Raw genomic sequence first — 21,695 nt, forward strand, 5'->3', positions numbered from 1 at the left:
ATGTGTGTGTCCATGCCTATATGTGTGTCCATGCCTTTTCACTGGATTTTCCTACATCTGGCAGGTATGTGAAGTGTGTGACTGCTCTGCTGACTGGGAATGCATGGATTGCAGAGAACCACAGTGCCTTCTAGTAGTCTAGTACTGTACTGCCTACTCTTACCACATCACCTGTGAACCTGTTGTGTTACATTAGCAGGAGGACATTGACTTGACAGGGTGCTGTTGAGGTAAAAGAGAATGGCAATAGACGTGTGTTTGCGTGCACATGCACACTACTGTTTGTTACCATGGCTCGGTAGTATCACACCACCTGCCCTACGTACTTCTCGCTTGATGTCCAATGGCTTCACACTTTAGCCATTTATTAGGCTACAGAAATAGTATATGGACAGTGTATGGATGGACGATGGAGACTACTTTTTTGTTGTTGTTGCTGTCCTTTCATGATGATTAGCTAGCTAGGCTATTCAAAGTGGTGAGAGCAGAGCAGCAATTGAAACAGCTGATCTGATTCTAGGTGATGGTGATGCCGTGTGCCCAATGGTGTGTGTGTTTGTTCAGACAATCAATGCCACATCAGTACATGCCTGGAAAGCCCCAGGAAGCTGCTCTAATATTAGCCTCCCAGAGACAACCTCCTCTGTCCTCTCTCTCGCATCAAGTCTCAGTTAGGGGGGAAAATGTCAGAGAAAAGTAACCAAGTGTAAGGGAAAATTAAGAGAAGTTCACAGATTTTCTTTTACATTGGTGTTCACTCACTGCCTCTGTCTGTCTGTCTGTCTGTCTGTCTGTCTGTCTGTCTGTCTGTCTGTCTGTCTGTCTGTCTGTCTGTCTGTCTGTCTGTCTGTCTGTCTGTCTGTCTGTCTGTCTGTCTGTCTGTCTGTCTGACAGTGGAGAGGGACACTGGACAACACATTCTGTCACCCCCGAGGGTTTGAAGGCGTAAAGTAGCTAGGCCTATGCATTTAACTGCTTTTTCAGTGTATGTGGATCTGTACGGTGTTACAGTTAAATCTTTCCCCCTAGAGGTGTTACAGTTAAACTGGTCCCCCAGGAGAGGAAGAGTTGTTTATCCAGGTGTGTGATAGTAATATTGCTATCACAATATTTGGATTGCTGTGTTGCTGGTGTTGTTGTTGTGGTGTGTTTTTTAGTAACTGGAGCCATCAGGTTTCTCTCAAATTGGCTGACGAAACCAAACCTGTACCAGCTGGAGAGGTATGAAAGGTAGAAAAGAGAACGAGCATTCTGGAGCAAGATAAATAAAGGGAGGTGGTGAGAGAAGTGAAGCAGACCAAGGCAGTGAGAGGTTGCTGGAGCGAAGGTGCAGGTACTGTACCTCCCAGAGGCTACACCAGATGTTTCCTCTCCTCTACATCTCACTGCCCTGCTAGAACACTCACAGCCACCTTGGCTTTATATAGACGGGCTATAAAAAAACAGCCAGACTCCACCCAGTACAACCGATAAAACAATGGAACGATAACATCAGGTCTCGGTATGGACCTGCTTAGTGTTCGGAGCTAGACTTGTGTGTGTGTGTGTGTGTGTGTGTGTGGGGTAAGGGATGTTGCAAATGCTCATATTAAAATGTAAAGTGTTGGGCTATGTGACTAGGTTGGCCTATAGGTGTGTGTTTGTGTGTGTGTGTGTGTGTGTGTGTGGGGGGGGGGGTAAGGGACGTTGCAAATGCTCATATTCAAATGTAAAGTGTTGGGCTATGTGACTAGGTTGGCCTATAGGTGTGTGTGTGTGTGTGTGTCTGCGTATGCATATGACTGTCCACTCCCTTGAAGCTTGTCCTTGTTGAGGTCATGTGACACAGTGTGCTCCATCTACTTCTGATAGTGACGGAGGGCTTTTTGCATACCAGGCATGCCTTTTAACAGCTTCATGTAGGCCACAGTGCACACACACACTTCCCCCTGCCTGTGTAGCATAACGCACTGCCATACGCACATTCTCCAGTCCGCGTAGCACGATGTACAGTACACACACATTTGTCCAGCATTGTCCTAGAAGTACACAAACGTATACACACACATGCACACAGAGTTTGCCCACCACCCAGCCACACACTGCTCATTCCATTCCCTTACGAGGTGAGCAACTTATTAAGGTACGCTGTTATTGCTGTGGATGGGGTTGTCTCACCTCTAACGTAAACAGGTAGCGTGTGAGTGTAAACACCTTGGCAGACAGGGGCATTTCTGAGGAACGTGTCTGAGCTCTGAGTGGTGGAGTAGCCCAGCTAACGTCACTTACACCGGTCTACCTGGCCTTATTTAGAAGAGCTCTGGAGAGCCAGGCAAACACTACTAGGCTGAGGACAAAGATTGTCTATGTGTGGCTGTGGCTCATCTTAATGTTCATTGGGTAGGCCTATGTGGTTTAAAGGTTTTATCTCCAGGTACTAATAGTCTACAGCTTTTCTTGTATGAGAATTAGGCCTATGCTATGTCTTCTTCAGGTATTTCAGGTTAAACTTAAACACTTTATCAAACAGTTTTCTCATGTTCTGTAATGTTTTTGTATTCCTAACCTAAACAACAAGGATTCTTTCTTCAGTGAGAGGCCATTCATTTTCCTGGAGTTATTGAAAAGTAGGGCCAGGACGATACCAGTATCGCGATACTCGTTGGTATCGTGGCACGAAGCAGATTTAACAGCCCCAGTGTTGGAAACAAACATCATTATGTTGTCATCCAGTGTCGTATTGATTTATTTTCCAAGCTATGGCACACTATTTTACATACAGCTAGTTTTTTAAAGGACCAAAAAAGTTTGTCTGCTTCGTGTTCTCATTTATGCCATGGAAGAAATATTGCAATACTGGTATCGTCACAGCCCTATTGAAAAGCCTTTCTCCCATAGAGATATGGATAGAGCATTCATCTTTGTATCTGTACCGTTATAGCGTCTGTGACAGCATGGGCAGTGCCATTCTCCGGTTTGAAGTAGTCTATTTTCTTTTTTAAGAGTGGCTGATCCCTCTGAGAACCTGGTTGGACATGACTAGAACAGGGTCACTATAGGAGAAATCAGGCAAGGAATTTGGAAGTCATACTCAGTTGACAACATTAAAATGGTGGAAGAAGAATTATCTCCATTAACCACCCTCCCTGATGTACAGTGCCTTGCAAAAGTATTCATCCCCCTTTGCTTTTTTCCTATTTTGTTGCATTAAAACCTGTAATTGTATTTGGATTTCGTGTAATGGACATACGCAAATTGATGAAGTGAAATGAAAAAACTTTTTAAAATGTTTTTATAAATGGAAAAGTGGTGCGTGCATATGTATTCACCCGCTATTAATCCAAATAAGATCTGGTGCAACCAATTACCTTCAGAAGTCACATAATTAGTTAAATAAAGTCTATCTAAGTGTCACATTATCTCAGTATATACACCTGCTCCTAAAGGCCCCAGAGTCTGCACCACCACTAAGCAAGCAGCACCATGAAGACCAATGAGCTCTCCAAACAGGTCAGGGACAAAGTTGTGGAGAAGTACAGATCAGGGTTGGGTTATAAAAAAATATCCAAAACTTTGAACATCCCACGGAAAGATTATGACACCACAACAAACCTGCTGCCCACTAAAACTCACAGACCAGGCAAGAAGGGCATTAATCAGAGAGGCAACAAAGAGACCAAAGATAACCCTGAAGGAGCTTCAAAGCTCCACAGCGTACATTAGAGTACCTGTCCATAGGACCACTTACAGAGCTGGGCTTTACAGAAAAGTGGCCAGAAAAAAGCCATTGCTTAAAGAAAAAAATAAGCGAACACGTTGGGTGTTTGCCAGAAGGCATGTGGGAGACTCCCCAAACATGTGGAAGAAGGTACTCTGGTCAGATTATGCTTTTTGGCCATCAAGGAAAGCGCTATGTCTGGCGCAAACCCAAAACCTCATCACCCCGAGAACACCATCCCCACATTGAAGCATGGCGGTGGCAGCATCATGCTGTGGAGATGTTTTTGGTCAGAATTGAAGGAATGATGGATGGTGCTAAATACAGGCACATTCTTGAGGGAAACCTGTTTCAGTCATCCAGAGATTTGAGACTGGGACAGATATTCATCTTCCAGCAGGACAATGACCCTAAGCATACTGCTAAAGCAACACTTGAGTGGTTTAAGGGGAAACATTTAAATGTCTTGGAGTGGTCTAGTCAAAGCCCAGACCTCAATCCAATTGAAAATCTGTGGTATAACTTAAAGATTGCTTTACACCTTCGGAACCCATCCAACTTGAAGGAGCTGGAGCAGTTTTGCCTTGAAGAATGGGCAAAAATCCCAGTGGCGAGATGTGCCAAGCTTATAGACACACCCCAAGAGACTTGCAGCTGTAATTGCTGCAAAAGGTGGCTCTACAAAGTATTGACTTTGTGGTGTGAATAGTTATGCACGCTTATTTCTTGTTTATTTCACAATATAAAATATTTTGCATCTTCAAAGTGGTAGGCATGTTGTGTTAATTAAATGATACAACCCCCCCCCCCCCCCCAAATCTATTTTAATTCCAGGATGTAAGGCAACAAAATAGGAAAAATGCCAAGGGGGGTGAATACTTTCACAAGCCACTGTAGTGCAGTGTAGAGCCCTCAGCTTCAACACACTCTACCTGAAGATATACTGTAGGAGCATGTAACCTGTGGGGAGACTCATTAGCTTCTATGCTAAAGCTGATTAGCACCATTAAGATGACACATTTTTGTCTTCTCACTTGATGAATATGAGGAGCCCTCTGCTGCTTCTTAGATTTGAATGATTCACTGCTGAAACCCCCTTGGTGTTACTATCATGGCAACGGTGTTGTTTTTTCTCCTTTTTAGGGCTAATATTAAACTTAGAACAGTGATTCAGACTTGTATGATTCTTTCTGTGTTGTGTAGTCATGGAAAGATAGCCTGAGAGCAGTCATATCCAGCATCAGTTATCTCCGCTGAGTTGAGGGCTCTGATATGGCTGGGATAGCCTCTCTGTGGTGAAGTGGGTTAATGGGTGAATGTTAGGCTGAGAATATGCTAAGTCAGGGGTTCTCAAACTGGGGTCGCGGAGGTACTGCAGTGGTCCGTGGCCAGATAAAAAAGTAAAAAAACAGATTGAACACATTTTAGCCAAGGGATCCATGGAACATGTTTAGAGCGTGTTATTCAATGTAATATTATTAATCTAATCTAATATATGTTCTTAACCCTGGACAACATGGGCTTGGGAGGCCCACAGTACTCCACCAATTATACATTTTTCAACTACTTCGTGTATTACCCCAAAATGTTTTTATTTTTTTACATAAATGCACTGTAATTTAAGCACTAAAACGGATATGTTTTCTCTCTCCCTCATGATTTTTTTTTTGTTGAAGTGCAGGATATTATCTGCAACAACAGAACATCTCTCTGCACAATGACAAAATGTGTAGAATTACAGATTTCCTTCAGAGGGCCCGAGACTTTGGCCCGGTTTGTCTGGTCATGCACTCCTTGTATGCTATTTCTATCTCACTCGAGTTGTGTTCTCATTATGAGGGGGTCCCTGATGACACAGTAAGGGTCCCCTGCCCCAAAAAGTTTAAGAACCTCTGGGCTCAATAGCAGTAGTAATGCGTGGGTAAAATCACTGGGGAAGCCAAGCCAGAAAAAAAGCGATAATTGCATTGTTTTGCTCTTCAACCTGTTAGTTCATACGCCTTGCGACCGTGATATTTTTCTATTTGTATTATATAACCTTTATTCAACTAGGCAAGTCAGTTAAGAACACATTCTTGTTTTACAATGACGGCCTACCTATATATGCCTATGGCCGAGACAATAAGAAGACACAGTGGCAGAATAAATTCAACCACACCTTTTATTTCATCACAAAACCATATTTTGTAAATAATGTCTGAGTGTTGGAGTGTACCCCTGGCTATCCATTTATTTTTAAACAATACAATTGTGCCGTCTGCTTTGCTAAATAACAGGAATCTTAAATGATTTATACTTTAACTTGATACGTAAGTATATTTAAAACCAAATACTTTGACTTTTACTCAAGTATTATTTTACTGGCCTACTTTAAGGTATTAAGGTATCTGTACTTTTACTCAGGTATGACAATTGGGTACTTTTTCCAACGCTGCTAGCTAGCCACCGGAAGACAACAACACAACGGAATGCAACAATTCAAGTTGTTCGATGACATATTTTTTTGTGATAGGAGTGAACACAAATCCAAATCTGCTTCCCTTGACACTTTTCTTTTGGTGTGCCAGGACAGTTGAGCTCACTCAGTTTAGCTCAACGCTGATTGGTCTTTAAAAAAAAAATATATATATATATATATATATATATATATATATTACCCCCTTTTTCTCCCCAATTTTGTGATATCCAATTGGTAGTTACAGTCTTGTCCCATCGCTGCAACTCCCGTACATACTCAGGAGAGGCTAAGGTTGAGAGGATAAGGACATCCTGGCCGCCCAAACCCTCCCCTAACCCGGATGATTCTGGGCCAATTGTGCACCGCCTCATGGGTCTCCCGGACGCAGCCGGCTGCGACACAGCCCAGTATCGAACCAGGATCTGTAGTGACACAGTGGTCTAAGGGCTAGTTGCATCACTACAGATCCTGGTTCGATACCGGGAGGCGATTTGCTATTATTTTATACTTTTTTATCAAGGGGGGCCAAATGCATGCTGGCTTCCCATGCATTCAATGCTACGGGCAGGAACACTGTCATACTCTTTATGACCAGACCGCATCAGATAGATGTCCTACACTTAGAGACAGAGGGGCGCTGTTTTGCTCGCTCGGATGCTTTCTTCGGTGGGATACAGTACGTTCATGTACATTCAAAATGATGAAAACACAGAGAGACAAAAAAACAATTATTATTATATATATATATATTTTTTTTTTGTTAAATATATGAAATGACGCGTGACAACATTTGAATGTTTTTTTTTTAAACTGCAAATTCGACTTTTACATATGAATGTTTTTCATATGTTAAAATGCAATTCCAGAGTTAGATTTTCACATGTGAAAGTTTGTAACATGTTATTCTCCTAATGAAAAAAGGTGATGTTAACATGTGAACTGTAAATGTAATACACGTGAACATAGTGAACAACTGTTTTTTGACGTGAACATTTCAGCTCTACATGTGAAAACAGCTATTTCACATGTTTTTTGTTTGTTTGGGTATGTAATAAAGTGGCATGGCGTTGAAAAGCAAGTGATACACTGTTCAAGATAAAATATTGTAAACAGCTTTAATCAATATGATTACATTTGACGTGATCACATAGACCTGATATTTTAATATGACCCCACTTAGGATTTGAACTCAACATCTGAATTTGTGTTAGACTGAACTTTCTGTTGTGCCACAAAGTCTGTCAAATGTTTAGAAGAGGCGGAGGCTGCTGAGGGGAGGACGGTGCAAATGGAATGGCATCAAACACATGTCAACCATGTGTTTGATGTATTTGATACCATTCCACTAATTCCGCTTCAGCCATTACCACAAACCCGTCCTCCCCAATTAAGGTGCCACCAACCTCCTGTGCTCAAAGAAGTCCCCTACAGATTCACTACCTATAATACATCTCTGCACTTAGCAAAGAGTGCCATCTGCACTTCTATTTTAGTTAATCAGTTAATCAGACTATTCTTTCATCATTGATTTCATTTACTTATTTCAGCAATTTGAGTTTGTGTGTGTGTATAGTTGTCTAATGTTGGTGGGGGATATGATTCTGTTTCAATGTTACTCCTGAATCACTTTGATAAATATACTTTTTTCAAAGTGTAGGAATCCAAGTAAAATGTATTATTTATATGGCGTCGTAGCAGGAAGATCAGAATACCGTGAACCAAAAGGTTTTCAGTTCAAATCCCATCACATGTTGAATAATAATTGCAGTATAAATAAACATATACAACGTAATTGTGTGTGTCAAATATATCAGTTGAAAACACTTTGACTGCGTGACGTTCCGGGGACATCCTAACGACTCATTTATATTTGCAGGGCATCACCTGTGTAATCTACTGTGAAAAATATCCACATGTGAAGTGTTCCAAAACCACATGGTTTCATGGGAAATATTTTGTTACGGTAAGAGGCTTGATAGAGAGTTCATAAAGTGACTGATCACACATGGCCATCAGAGGAGGCTGGTAAAGAGGAGCTATAGGACAACGGGCTCATTTTAATGTCTAGACTGAAATGGTACCAAACACATCAAAACAACGTGTTTGACTCTGTTCCATTTGATTCCCTTCCAGCCATGACAATGAGTCCAGTCCTCCTATAACTCCTCCCACCAGCCTCTAATGGCCATATTCACAATTCCTGGAACCTAGCTAAGCATTTGCATTGCCACTCTTCCAAGTCTCATTCCTTCAGCAAATGTTTTATTTATTTTACCTTTACCTTTTTTACCTTTACCTTTATTGAACAAGACAAGTCAGTTAAATATTTTCAATGACGGCCTAGGAACAGCGGGTTAACTGCCTTGTTCAGGGGCAGAACGACAGATTTGTACCTTGTCAGCTCGGGGATTTGCAACCTTCCGGTTACTAGTCCAACGCTCTAACAACTAGGCCACCTGCCGCCCCAGCTATTGTAGCAAACGTGAGAAAGTCGGAAATCAAGGTTCATATTGGTTAAACCTATGTGTCTTTTTGTAGTGAGGTGAGAAGGTGCCTTTTTAATAATAAAACATTTTTTGTCACCCTGACTGTTTAGGTGACCTTCCTGTCCAGTCCTATCTGGAGTGCATGGTTTTGTTTTAAATAACAGTACCGTTGCCTCAGTCAAATACAGGGCGTCTCACCTTGAGTCTGCATACTGGGTTTTGAATGGCACGGCTTTGTTTTAGATTGGTTTGTTTCATTTTTGTGGGTTCCGTGAGGAAAGCAAAGTACCTTGCTCTGCAGCAGACTGTGACGGCGCTGGTTTGTTCTCTTCAGAGGGGGATGCCTGTGGTGTTTTCACCGTCCGTTGACTGCCTGGCAGCGCTGTTCGGTGAGTTGCTGTGCTGCGTGGCCTTTCTAAAATAAGTGGTGTACCTCAGTGTGTGTATGTGTGTGTGTATAAATGGTATACTTCAGCGAGAGGAGAGTGTAGCCTAGTGGGTTAAATATAGAAGTGGTGTGAAAGCTGCTCCAGCAGGATGTAGCCTGTCCAATCACACGAACTAAACGCTGCAGCAAAGGATCCTGAACGAGTGCAAGTGATTCGTTTTGTAGAGAGCGAGAGGGAGAAAGCGCACACACACACACACGCGCAGATCTGTCTCTTTAAGGCCCAAACACTGTGGAGGTGTTTTGGCTGGACATTCCAGGCATAGTTCATACACCATAGTGCAGTATGTGTTGTGCTGTAGGTTGCATTCATCTAAAGACTTCCTTTACTCTTGGTTTCCATTTCTTGCACAGTATTTTCCAATAAGAACTGTTGTTCCACCACTGTTTCACCCCCATTCAGTGCCCACCCAACATCCACTGAGAATGTCCTAGGTACAGTAGGTACTCCGATTGAACGTCCGTCACTGAGCTAAGAAGGTAGATCTGTGACATAACATCAGATCAGAATTTTGAAGTCTGTTGAAATGATCCTAGTATACGGAGGTTACAGGGGCTTGTGAGGGGGCCAATGAGGTGGTTAGGTTATCACAAAAGGATTGTCCCGCCCCGCTCCTGTTTCATAGGCTTTTATTGACTCAGCTTGGCATGTGTCAAAACAGGGTTTCTGAGTCCCAAAGGCGCATGGTACAGTAGGTGACAGTAGGTGTGGGCATTGGCTGGGCAGGGTTGCCATCGACTAGGTTTTAAATATGCACTTCACAGAACAAAGCAGAGCAGGCCGAGGATATTCGGGGAAGAAAGGCTTGATCAGACTTGCCCTATCCCCTTTACAGTGTACTACTTTTAGACAGGGCCCATATAGCTCTGTCCACATTCCCTGTATGGTGTATTGTGCACCACACCGGGAATAGTGTGCCATTATTCGGGACACACAATTTAAAAGGGTTGGCCTGATACCTGACTGGTGGCTACTAAACCAGAGAGGAGCGGATGTGACTGTTGTGTAATGGTAGACCAGTCTAGAGACTAGTCAAGAGTTTTACTGACTGCTCTGTTCTGTTCTTAAAGAACAGGCTTTCATTCACACACCCATGTTAGGTGGCCTCTTCACCTCCACCTCCTCCACTAGGTAGTTTGTGAGAAACACCAATGTATGCATTGGGACCAGAGAACTGGATGTCTTCCCAGATAAGCTGTGAAAATGTGGTTGACTTTTGGCTTAGGTTTACATCATCTGTATAGCCTAACTAGTTATTCTCAGTGGAACGTATTTCCTACTGGTTCTGTATTTGGCGATGTGGTTCTGGGTGCCAAGATGAATGTAAACATTTTCTTTGGTGTTCTAAGTTAAAGGGTGGTAGAGGTTTCTCCTCTCCTCAGATGAGTTGCAATAGAGTCCTGTTGTGTGTTGGTGTCTGTTAGCTTGCTAGTGCTAATGAACACAGCTGTCTAAACAGGTCAGGCTGACGGAGAGAGGAGAGGAGAGGAGGGAAAGGGACCTCTGTTCTTGCTTTGTTTTCCCTAGGTGTTGCTTACCTACCGCTGTTAGAAACACACTATTGTGGCCCAGAGGAATTCACTCCCCATCCAGCTAATGGTCAGTGCTAAGCGCCACCCTTTTACTCTGTCAGTTCTGAGGTGACGCGAACAAACATGGCTGTGTCTAGTGAGGATTTATCATTTCGGAGGATTTTTTTCCCCTCACTACCAGCAACCTCTTTCACTTTTATCTATCCATCAAACGACTTTGTGGTGGCTCTGGCTTGCCATTTGTCATTTCTCTGACACATCTAAATCCACTCTCAGTGATGCTCCTGTACGTGTTTTTATTGCTGACTTTAGCACCTATATCTCTGACTGTATGGCTCTTGTTTCAGATTGAAGAGTCACTCAGCACTGCGGCTACTACTCCAGCCAGAGGGTCTATACATCACCTGACTCAGCCTGACAGGAGTGTGGGGGTGGGGGTTGGGGAGATAAAGAGATGGAGAACAGAGAGATGATAGACAGAGAGATGAGTCTCCTGATGATACTGTAGCTGTGGAATTCTGCAGATGCAGAGCCGTGTTGACCCTGGGAACACACTCCATATAATGGCCTCCCTCCATCCCTCTCTTCCTGAGCTGTGTGTGTGCCTATGGGGAGTCTCTGTGAATATCAACCATGTGTACTCTATGCAGAAAACGACCCCCCCCCCCCCCCCCCCCCCCCTGATTCTCAGCTCTACATAACTATTCTTACAGAAGATCATTCCCCAGCCACAGGCTGCCGCATCTCCACATTATCATCATCCACCACTATGCTCCAGAAGGGGAGTGAGAGAGAGAGAGAGAGAGACAGAGAGAGATGGAGTGGGGTTAGGAAAGAGAGAACCACCAAATCAGCTTAATGTAAATGTGGGCGATAAAGCCAGAGAGTGTGGGCTGGGGAGAGAGTGTGTGGGGGTGGTTGTGTAGTGTGTGTGATGTGTGTGATCTGTGTTTTGGCGCTGCAGCGTGAGCCCACTGCTGACTGGGCGCCTCTCAGAGGAGAATTGATTTGGCCTGAGAGAGGCACAGTGCTGAGAGCTGGGGAAAAAGAGATGGAAAGAGAAAGTGAGGGAGAGAGAGGGGGTGACCACAGGTGGAATAGAGAGAGAGAGGTGGAATATATATAAAAAAATATATATATATAAAAAAAAAATATATATATATATATATATATATATATATATATAGAGAGAGAGAGAGAGAGAGAGAGAGAGAGAGAGAGAGAGAGAGAGAGAGAGAGAGAGAGAGAGAGAGAGAGAGAGAGAGAGAGAGAGAGAGAGAGAGAGAGAGAGAGAGAGAGAGAGAGAGAGAGAGAGAGAGAGAGAGAGAGAGAGAGAGAGAGAGAGAGAGAGAGAGAGAGAGAGAGAGAGAGAGAGAGAAAACAGGTTGAAATGAAAAGAGACGAGAGGCAGTGTGAAGTATGATTACTCCCATGACTGTGAAGCTCAATAGCACGCACACTAGTGATGCACATGTAGACGTATAACCCGCAGTCCCTGCGGTTGTATCTGAGGCACGGGTGGATTAAGGGTCATTAGCTATTGTGTGGAAGAAGGGCAGGTGTGTGGCGGTTGAATAAAGAACAAACAATACCTTAATAAATCTAAATGTATCATTCTTGTTTATTTTTTATTCTTTTAGGCTATCTGGCATTAGTGCATAAGCCTAAGCTTTAGGGCCTAACCGTACGCGCACCAAAAGCTTTTTGGAATAGGCAGAAAAGTTAGTTGTTCCACGGAGGCACAGGGGACAATGTCGGAGTTTAATTAAATCAGAGAAAAGCAGCGAAATAGATTTTTGACCAAAGGAGGGACAGAAAAGTAATGTTTGGGAATGTTTTGGTGAAGTGGTAAAAGAGAACGTTATGTGTGATGATTGTGAGGTGCTATACAAATTCAACAGTCACAAGACCGGGATTTCAAATAGGCCTATCAAGGGGACTGTAGCCTACTGTTCAGATGGGTTTAATGGAAACTGAAATCTGGACATAACCTCTCACATACCATTAACATTAACTCCTTGAGACAGTGCAGTAATATCTAACAAGTAATCTAACAACTTCCTAGTACATACAAATCTAAAGGGGTGAATGAGAATATGTACATATAAATATATGGATGAGCGATGGCCGAGTGGCATAGGCAAGGTGCAATAGATTGTATAAAATATAGTATATACAGTGCCTTGCGAAAGTATTCAGCCCCCTTGAACTTTGCGACCATTTGCCACATTTCAGGCTTCAAACATACAGATATAAAACTGTATTTTTTTGTGAAGAATCAACAACAAGTGGGACACAATCATGAAGTGGAACGACATTTATTGGATATTTCAAACTTTTTTAACAAATCAAAAACTGAAAAATTGGGCGTGCAAAATTATTCAGCCCCTTTACTTTCAGTGCAGCAAACTCTTTCCAGAAGTTCAGTGAGGATCTCTGAATGATCCAATGTTGACCTAAATGACTAATGAGGATAAATACAATCCACCTGTGTGTAATCAAGTCTCCGTATAAATGCACCTGCACTGTGATAGTCTCAGAGGTCCGTTAAAAGCGCAGAGAGCATCATGAAGAACAAGGAACACACCAGGCAGGTCCGAGATACTGTTGTGAAGAAGTTTAAAGCCGGATTTGGATACAAAAAGATTTCCCAAGCTTTAAACATCCCAAGGAGCACTGTGCAAGCGATAATATTGAAATTGAAGGAGTATCAGACCACTGCAAATATACCAAGACCTGGCCGTCCCTCTAAACTTTCAGCTCATACAAGGAGAAGACTGATCAGAGATGCAGCCAAGAGGCCCATGATCACTCTGGATGAACTGCAGAGATCTACAGCTGAGGTGGGAGACTCTGTCCATAGGACAACAATCAGTCGTATATTGCACAAATCTGGCCTTTATGGAAGAGTGGCAAGAAGAAAGCCATTTCTTAAAGATATCCATAAAAAGTGTCGTTTAAAGTTTGCCACAAGCCACCTGGGAGACACACCAAACATGTGGAAGAAGGTGCTCTGGTCAGATGAAACCAAAATTGAACTTCTTGGCAACAATGCAAAACATTATGTTTGGCGTAAAAGCAACACAGCTGAAAACCCCATCCCCACTGTCAAACATGGTGGTGGCAGCATCATGGTTTGGGCCTGCTTTTCTTCAGCAGGGACAGGGAAGATGGTTAAAATTGATGGGAAGATGGATGGAGCCAAATACAGGACCATTCTGGAAGAAAACCTGATGGAGTCTGCAAAAGACCTGAGACTGGGACGGAGATTTGTCTTCCAACAAGACAATGATCCAAAACATAAAGCAAAATCTACAATGGAATGGTTCAAAAATAAACATATCCAGGTGTTAGAATGGCCAAGTCAAAGTCCAGACCTGAATCCAATTGAGAATCTGTGGAAAGAACTGAAAACTGCTGTTCACAAATTCTCTCCATCCAACCTCACTGAGCTCGAGCTGTTTTGCAAGGAGGAATGGGAAAAAATTTCAGTCTCTCGATGTGCAAAACTGATAGAGACATACCCCAAGCGACTTACAGCTGTAATCGCAGCAAAAGGTGGCGCTACAAAGTATTAACTTAAGGGGGCTGAATAATTTTGCACGCCCAATTTTTCAGTTTTTGATTTGTTAAAAAAGTTTGAAATATCCAATAAATGTCGTTCCACTTCATGATTGTGTCCCACTTGTTGTTGATTCTTCACAAAAAAATACAGTTTTATATCTTTATGTTTGAAGCCTGAAATGTGGCAAAAGGTCGCAAAGTTCAAGGGGGCCGAATACTTTCGCAAGGCACTGTACATATGATATGAGTAATGTATGATATGTAAACATTATTAAAGTGGCATTGTTGAAAGTGACTAGTGATCCATTTATTATTAAAGTGGCCAGTAATTGGGTCTCAATGTAGGCAGCACCCTCTCTGAGTTAGTGATCGCTGTTTAGCAACCTGATGGCTTTGAGAGAGAAGCTGTTTGTCAGTGTCTCAGTCCCAGCTTTGATGCACCTGTACAGACCTCGCTTTCTGGAGGGTTGCAGTGTGAGCAGACAGTGGCTCGGGTGGTTGTTGTCCTTGATTATCTTTTTGGCCTTCCTGTTACATCGGGTGCTGTAGGAGTCATGGAGGGCAGGTAGTTTGCCCCCGGTGATGCGTTGTGCAGACCGCACCACCCTCTGGAGAGCCTTGTGGTTGAGGGCGGTGCAGTTGCCGTACCAGGCTGTGATACAGCCCGACAGGATGCTCTCGATTGTGCATCTGTAAAAGTTTGTCAGGGTTTTGGGTGACAAGCCAAATTTCTTCAGCCTCCTGAGGTTGAAGAGGCGCTATTGTGCCTTCTTCACAACACTGTCTGTGTGGGTGGACCATTTCAGTTTCTCTGATGTGTACGCCGAGGAATATAAAACGTATCACCTTCTCCACTCCGAGTGCCCTCACCTCCTCCCTGTAGGCTTTCTCGTCGTTGTTGGTAATCAAGCCCACTACTGTTGTGTCGTCTGCAAACTTGATGATTGAGTTGGAGGCGTGCATGGACACGCAGTCGTGGGTGAACAGGGAGTATGAGCTCTCCCCAGTGTTTAGGGTCAGCGAAGTAGAGATGTTGCTTGCTACCTTCACCACCTGATGGCGGCCCTTCAGAAAGTCCAGGACCCAATTGCACAGGGCGGGGTTGAGACCAGTAGCTGTAGTCAATAAACAGCATTCTTACATAGGTATTCCTCTTGTCCAGAAGGGATAGGGCAGTGTGCAGTGTGATGACGATTGCATTTCATCGTCTGCGGACCTGTTGGGGCGGTATGCAAACTGAAGTGGGTTTAGGGTGGCCGTGATATGATCCTTGACTAGTCTCTCAAAGCACTTCATGTTGACAGAAGTGAGTGCTAGTCGTTTATTTAAAAAAAAATAATAATAATTCTTTGCCTTCTTGGGTACAGGAACAAAGGTTGCCATCTTGAAGTATGTGGGGACAACAGACTGGGATAGGGAGCGATTGAATATGTCTGTAAACACACCAGCCAGCTGGTCTGTGCATGCTCTGAGGACGCAGCTAGGGATGTTGTCTGGGCCAGCAGCCTTGCGAGGGTTAACATGTTTTACTCACGTCAGCCACGGAAGAGAAGGGGGGGGGCACTGTCCTTGTAGTGGGCCGTGACGGTGGCACTGTATTATCCTCAAAGCGGGCAAAGAAGGTGTTTAGTTTGTCTGGAAGTGTGACGTCGGTGTCCATGACGTGGCTGGTTTTCTTTTTGTAGTCTGTGATTTCCTGTAGACATAAGTCTCACGTCTGAGCCATTAAATTGCAACTCTACTTTGTCCCTGTACCGGCATTTTGCTTGTTTGATTGCCTTGAGGAGGGAATAACTGCACTGTTTATATTCAGCCATATTTCCAGACTTCTTTTCATGGTTAAATGCGGTGGTTCGCACTTTCAGTTTTGCGCAAATGCCGCCATCCATCCATGGTTTCATCATCAATATCAGCATCATAAAAGCTGATATTATTTTAACCACTTAAAATATGCATCCAAGCTGAACTGAAATCAGAAACATGTTGGTTTGTTTTCACAACTTTCTATTTCCTTACAACCGGTCATTTGAAAATGTTGCACGTAACTTTTTTTGTTTGTTTTGTTATTGCATTTTATTCCCGGTCCCTTAACACCTTTGCTCTGTGTAAGAAGCAGAGATGACAGAGATACCTTTACCGCTGTCAACTAGATCGAAGCATTCAATTCTATCGATTTATTACATTCTGGTGAGCAAGGGTTTATTTAGTCTTCTAGGGCAACATTTTATGACAGATGAGAAACTGCATGTATCTAATTATAGACAAGTTGACTAACAAATAGCCTATCTAAATGTTAGAAATTATAAGCAGAAACATATCTAAATCAGGCAACAACAAAAAAAACTGCCTTTCCTGTAAAAAAATATATAAATTGACTGTAGCCTATAGAACATTTTCTATATTAGCGGGTTAGGGTCAGGTGCGGGCCTCAGATTTTCACTTTATCACACATAGTCAGGTACAGTGCCTTGCGAAAGTATTCGGCCCCCTTGAACTGAAAGTAAAGGGGCTGAATAATTTTGCACGCCCAATTTTTCAGTTTTTGAATTGTTAAAAAAGTTTGAAATATCCAATAAATGTCGTTCCACTTCATGATTGTGTCCCACTTGTTGTTGATTCTTCACAAAAAAATACAGTTTTATATCTTTATGTTTGAAGCCTGAAATGTGGCAAAAGGTCGCAAAGTTCAAGGGGGCCGAATACTTTCGCAAGGCACTGTAGTTGCTGATAGATTATTAGCAATTGCGGGCGGGTGCGGGTGAACAAACAGCTGACCCGTGCACAACTAGCGCACTCGCAAGCAACCACACCCACCTGCTGTAGAGCATCAGTGTTATGTATGTCTCTAATAATCACTTCTGTAGACTGAGGCTCTCTTAGCGCTCTAACTCTGTAGCACACACACACACACACACACACACACACACACACACACACACAGAGAGAGAAAGAGACCCTTACACATCTCACTCTGCCAGTAATAATGTAGAGGTAAAGATGTACACATGGATGGGGGAGGGGAGAGTTCAAGGTTTAATATGGAGTCAGCCTTGGATTAGGTTATGTTGACTATAGGCTATTTATATAGGTCATTGGCTATTAGTAATCACATGAGTCTCAATATATGAATATTTCCCTTTACTGTACATCCGCTTATGGGTCTGAACACGTCATTACATATTTATAACCCATACATATCATATTCATAAGCCGTACATAACCATTTCACAGAGCGCTCTGTTCTCCTGCTGTATAATAGTATGTCAGTGTGCGATGCTAAGCTAGGCTAGCACATACCTTAGCATGCCACAGATAATTAGACTTTAGGCCACTTCCCTTATCTCCATTTCCACTGTGTAAACTAACACTGAAATGGAATGGAGGTCGCTGGCTATGGGCACCTCCAGGAGAAAAATACGGAATTTAGAGAGGTGGTTTGAGAAAAGCCGTCCTGTGTCGAGAAGATACCATTCAGGAGTGCTCTGTTTCCTTGGTTGTTAGTAATGACGTGCTTTGGCTTTAGCCTGCATTTGATTTGTTTGCATATTTCCGGTCTAGATTTGGCTAATCTGCAGGCATAATTGACTATATTCCAAGACTGGAGACTAAGGATGTTAATGGTTAACCGTTAATCGGTTAGCTGCCTGAAAATACATTTGACCACCGGTCATGCTTATGGTTTATAGATTTTCATCTCTGTCACATTTGGAACTGCCGACATTAGGCTCTCTGTTTAGAACTGTGTTTCCCCGCAAACTGCATTTTGGCAAATGTTTGAAAAAAATAACGCTTCATTACAGGAGTTGCATGTTCAATAATAGGCTATAGCCTTTTGCCTGTAAGACGGTAGGCTTGCTATTGTTGCATGTTTCCATTAAGCTCTTCATGAAAAATGTTCGGTCCGTGTATGCATGTACTGTATGTATCAGAGAGGAAGAGGCGAAGTGAGAGGTTTCACTCTCGCCAAAATATGTCCAATGCGTTTCTATGGGCTTATTTTGGGCCTAAGCTTCTTTTCTGCCTTCAGACGACTCCCAGTGTTAAGGCAGAAACATAAGCATCTCATCATTATATGAAGATCTCTGATAGTATTTTCTGTTGGCCACGTCATTATACTGTTTGGAAAAAATGTAACCGGTTAATGACGGTCAGTTAGTTGGCAGCAAAATTGACCAAAATTTGCATCCCTACTGGGGACCATTCTCTCATCCAATACAGCACCTTCCATCTTCATTGTCTTAAATCACGTCTCATTTTTATCATATTAACGGTTGATAGACAGTGAAATGACCAAGCCCTCTCCTCTCTCTCTGCCCGCAGTAACCAACTACAGTAATGTAGTGAAGGCCCCAGGCTCAGATTCAGATGATGAGGACAAGCTGCACATCGTGGAGGAGGACGGGAGTCTGGCAGACGGGGCTGACTGTGACAGCAACGTACCCAGTGAAGATCACAACGGAGACCGCTGGGATGAAGGTGATGGTCTCTCACACACACACACACACACACACAGAGAGTGGGACACACACGCACACAGATCTCCGTCTCTCTCTCTCCGTGTCTGTTTCTCTGTGTGCTTTTTGCTGAGCGTTTACTGATGTACCGATTTACTGATTTTTCCTTGTACTGAACTCAGTAAAGGTGATGTCAGTAAAGAATACCTAGTACCTTGACCGGGCTCTACCTACCGTGTAACTGTGATACAGTGAAATGAAACGGGTACTACAGGCTGCAGGAATCCTCGTATTTAAACAGGACAATGCCACCAGGGTAGAGACCTTCAGCTTTCCAAAATAGACCTGCCATGGTGAGAGCTTTCTGTTGCCAGTGGGCATTGGAGTGCTGTACCGCGCTGTGACTGAACTAAGCTTACCTTACACACATACTCACACAAACAGTATATACACACGCACAAACCTACATATACACACACACACACACACACACACACACACGTGAAATTGACATCACCACGGGACGAGTCTGACGTCACGTCCCAAAACACAACAATGTGAGGTGTTATTAAAGGATGTTAACATTTCAACAGCTGTACCAAGGCAATCTCGCATAGAGAATTAGCTCGTGGTGTGTATATACAGTGCCTTGCGAAAGTATTCGGCCCCCTTGAACTTTGCGACCTTTTGCCACATTTCAGGCTTCAAACATAAATATATAAAACTGTATTTTTTTGTGAAGAATCAACAACAAGTGGGACACAATCATGAAGTGGAACGACATTTATTGGATATTTCAAACTTTTTTAACAAATCAAAAACTGAAAAATTGGGCGTGCAAAATTATGACCTGGTTCAGTTTACCCAGTGGTATGGTATGCTATGGTATGTGCAGTGGGTGACATTTACTAAGTATGTTAGCTAGTGGATGACATGGAAGGGACAGGTTATTTGACACAGTGTGATCTGACAGAGTTGTGTTTAGATCATGGTGACTATGTATGTAAACAGACTTATAGGACAGAATGTTCTTCATGGCTAGATAGATGAGTTTGGTAATCAGCATAGCTGCCAATACAGAACAGAGTTGAGCATTTATTTTTGTGGACTGCCTGTGATGCAGACAGTTTCAAGCTCTCAACAGCTGTCTCACACCTGACTGACATACTGTAGCCTACTCTGCAGACAGATCCTGCTGTCATTGACATCACTATTGTGCCATATCCACCCCTGTCTATCTGCATCGTCCCTCTTAAAGGGGAAGTTGGGGAGGAATGCCATTGGTCTCTGAGAACATTAAACACTTCAAAAGCATGAGTTCTACTTAAATTGCCGAGGCTTTAGAAAGCTGGCTGCTGGCCAGATCCATGCCCGATCAGGCACATTCCTTCTCCCTTCCTCCTTTCTCCCTCCTAATTCTCTCTCTCTCTCTTTCCCTGCTCGTCCTCCACTCTCTCTCCTCGTCCCTCTCTCTCTCTCTCTCTAATAAACGCCAGCTCTGTGGGAATAAACCGATGAAACATAACGCAAGTCTCAGCCCTTTTCCTTTTAAAACACACCTCCACACTCATCCTCCCTCTCTCTCTCTCTCTCTCTCTCTGTCCCCATTGCTTTTCTCTCTGGAAAACAGTTGTCGGTACTCCAGGTCGGCGTAACCATTGAAAGTTGCAGCCACCCACTCATCTTTCCCTTACCCTGGCTGCTTGTGGCGCTCGCTCAAATTAAAGCCTTGACGTGGTTTTCACTCTGCTGTAGTCCCCTCGCTCCCTCCCTCCGTTTTCCCCCTCTCTTCCTGAATCATTCCCCCTGATCATATGGTATCACTGGCCCCCTGCTCACTGTCATTACTCATTTAGTTCTAAATGAATATCCACTGTAGTACTGCCACAGCCCTTGGAGTAAAGCATTGCCTTTACCCACCACCTCAATGAAGAGGCCGGATGATTCTATGTACCAAGGAGAGGTGAAAAATGTTTATTGAGGTGGGATTTGTTCCATTACTGATTCATTAATGACAGTATTCTCTGTTCAGTTCAGAGTGAACGGGTAGGGAGGAGAGGAAAGGAGAATGTGTGGTTTAATACTTGGAAGTAGCCACTAATATATAGTCAGTGGAGGGAACTAATACAATGATCTCATGAAACCCAGGTTTAACTGACCTGCCTTATGGAAATATACAGAGTTCTTTCCACGCTGTAAGATTAGCGTGTTATTAGGCATGGCATGTGCTCACGTCATACGGTCGATACACGGTATGATGATTTCGTTTGAGTAAATTCCTTCTGTCTGGTCACTGCTGTTCACCTAATAGCTCGTCTGCAATGGGCCATGCGTTTCCCCTGAAGATGAGTCTCAATAAAACATTTGAATGCCCTAACTCAGGATAATAGCTACAGCAGGAGTCATGGGCATTGGGGAGCACATAATAAATTCCTGTAGGGCTTAAGTCATGATACTCTCAGTCAGTAAGTTAAGACACCATGGAAGGAAAGGAAAGGGAAACCGACAGAGAGAGAGAGAGCACTGGGAAAGTTGTGTGGTGGATACTCAGGGACTGACTCTCTGATAATACTGAACTCAAGTTAAGTAAATCATCCCGAGCATAGATAAGATAAACCTCACATTCATCCCAGATCCCACTGGCTTGCATCCTGTTGTTTCAAGATTATTTTAACAGACTGGGTCTATCACTCACTGCTTATCTCAGAGACATGCTGGCTCCCCCTCTCCTTCCCCGATAGAAGACACCTAGTAGGGGCAGGATGCACGGCCACAGGAAGTAGGGGTCAAAGGTGAGTCCAGCTCACCCAGGACAGGAAATGCTGATGTGGTCGTCTTGTATAGTTAGGCTCATGGGACCCCTCGGTATCAGGTTACAGAGATAGTGTGTGGGTGTTCTGATGATTCTGGCCTTCTAGCGTAAGCTAGAATTGAACTCTTTATTTAAGCACAAAAAGGAAAGAGGATTTTTATATCAAGGATCAAGGTCGCTATTCACGTAATAAACAAGTAGTCCCTGAACAACGGCCACCATGGGGGAAAACAGCTGCCGTTC

General features: G+C 43.3%; 1 protein-coding gene across 2 annotated transcripts in view; it reads left to right on the forward strand.

The window, feature by feature from the left end:
• LOC139367238 (zinc finger E-box-binding homeobox 1-like) overlaps positions 1–21,695 on the forward strand; it is a 93,841-nt gene that overhangs the window by 45,382 nt on the left and 26,764 nt on the right. For both annotated transcript variants that reach the window (XM_071105469.1, XM_071105470.1), the window contains exon 2: positions 18,507–18,662. In XM_071105469.1, the coding sequence (XP_070961570.1) occupies positions 18,507–18,662 (156 nt within the window). The remainder of the gene's footprint in view (positions 1–18,506; positions 18,663–21,695) is intronic.

The sequence above is a fragment of the Oncorhynchus clarkii genome, chromosome 15, assembly GCF_045791955.1.
Source record: "Oncorhynchus clarkii lewisi isolate Uvic-CL-2024 chromosome 15, UVic_Ocla_1.0, whole genome shotgun sequence".
NCBI lineage: Eukaryota > Metazoa > Chordata > Actinopteri > Salmoniformes > Salmonidae > Oncorhynchus > Oncorhynchus clarkii.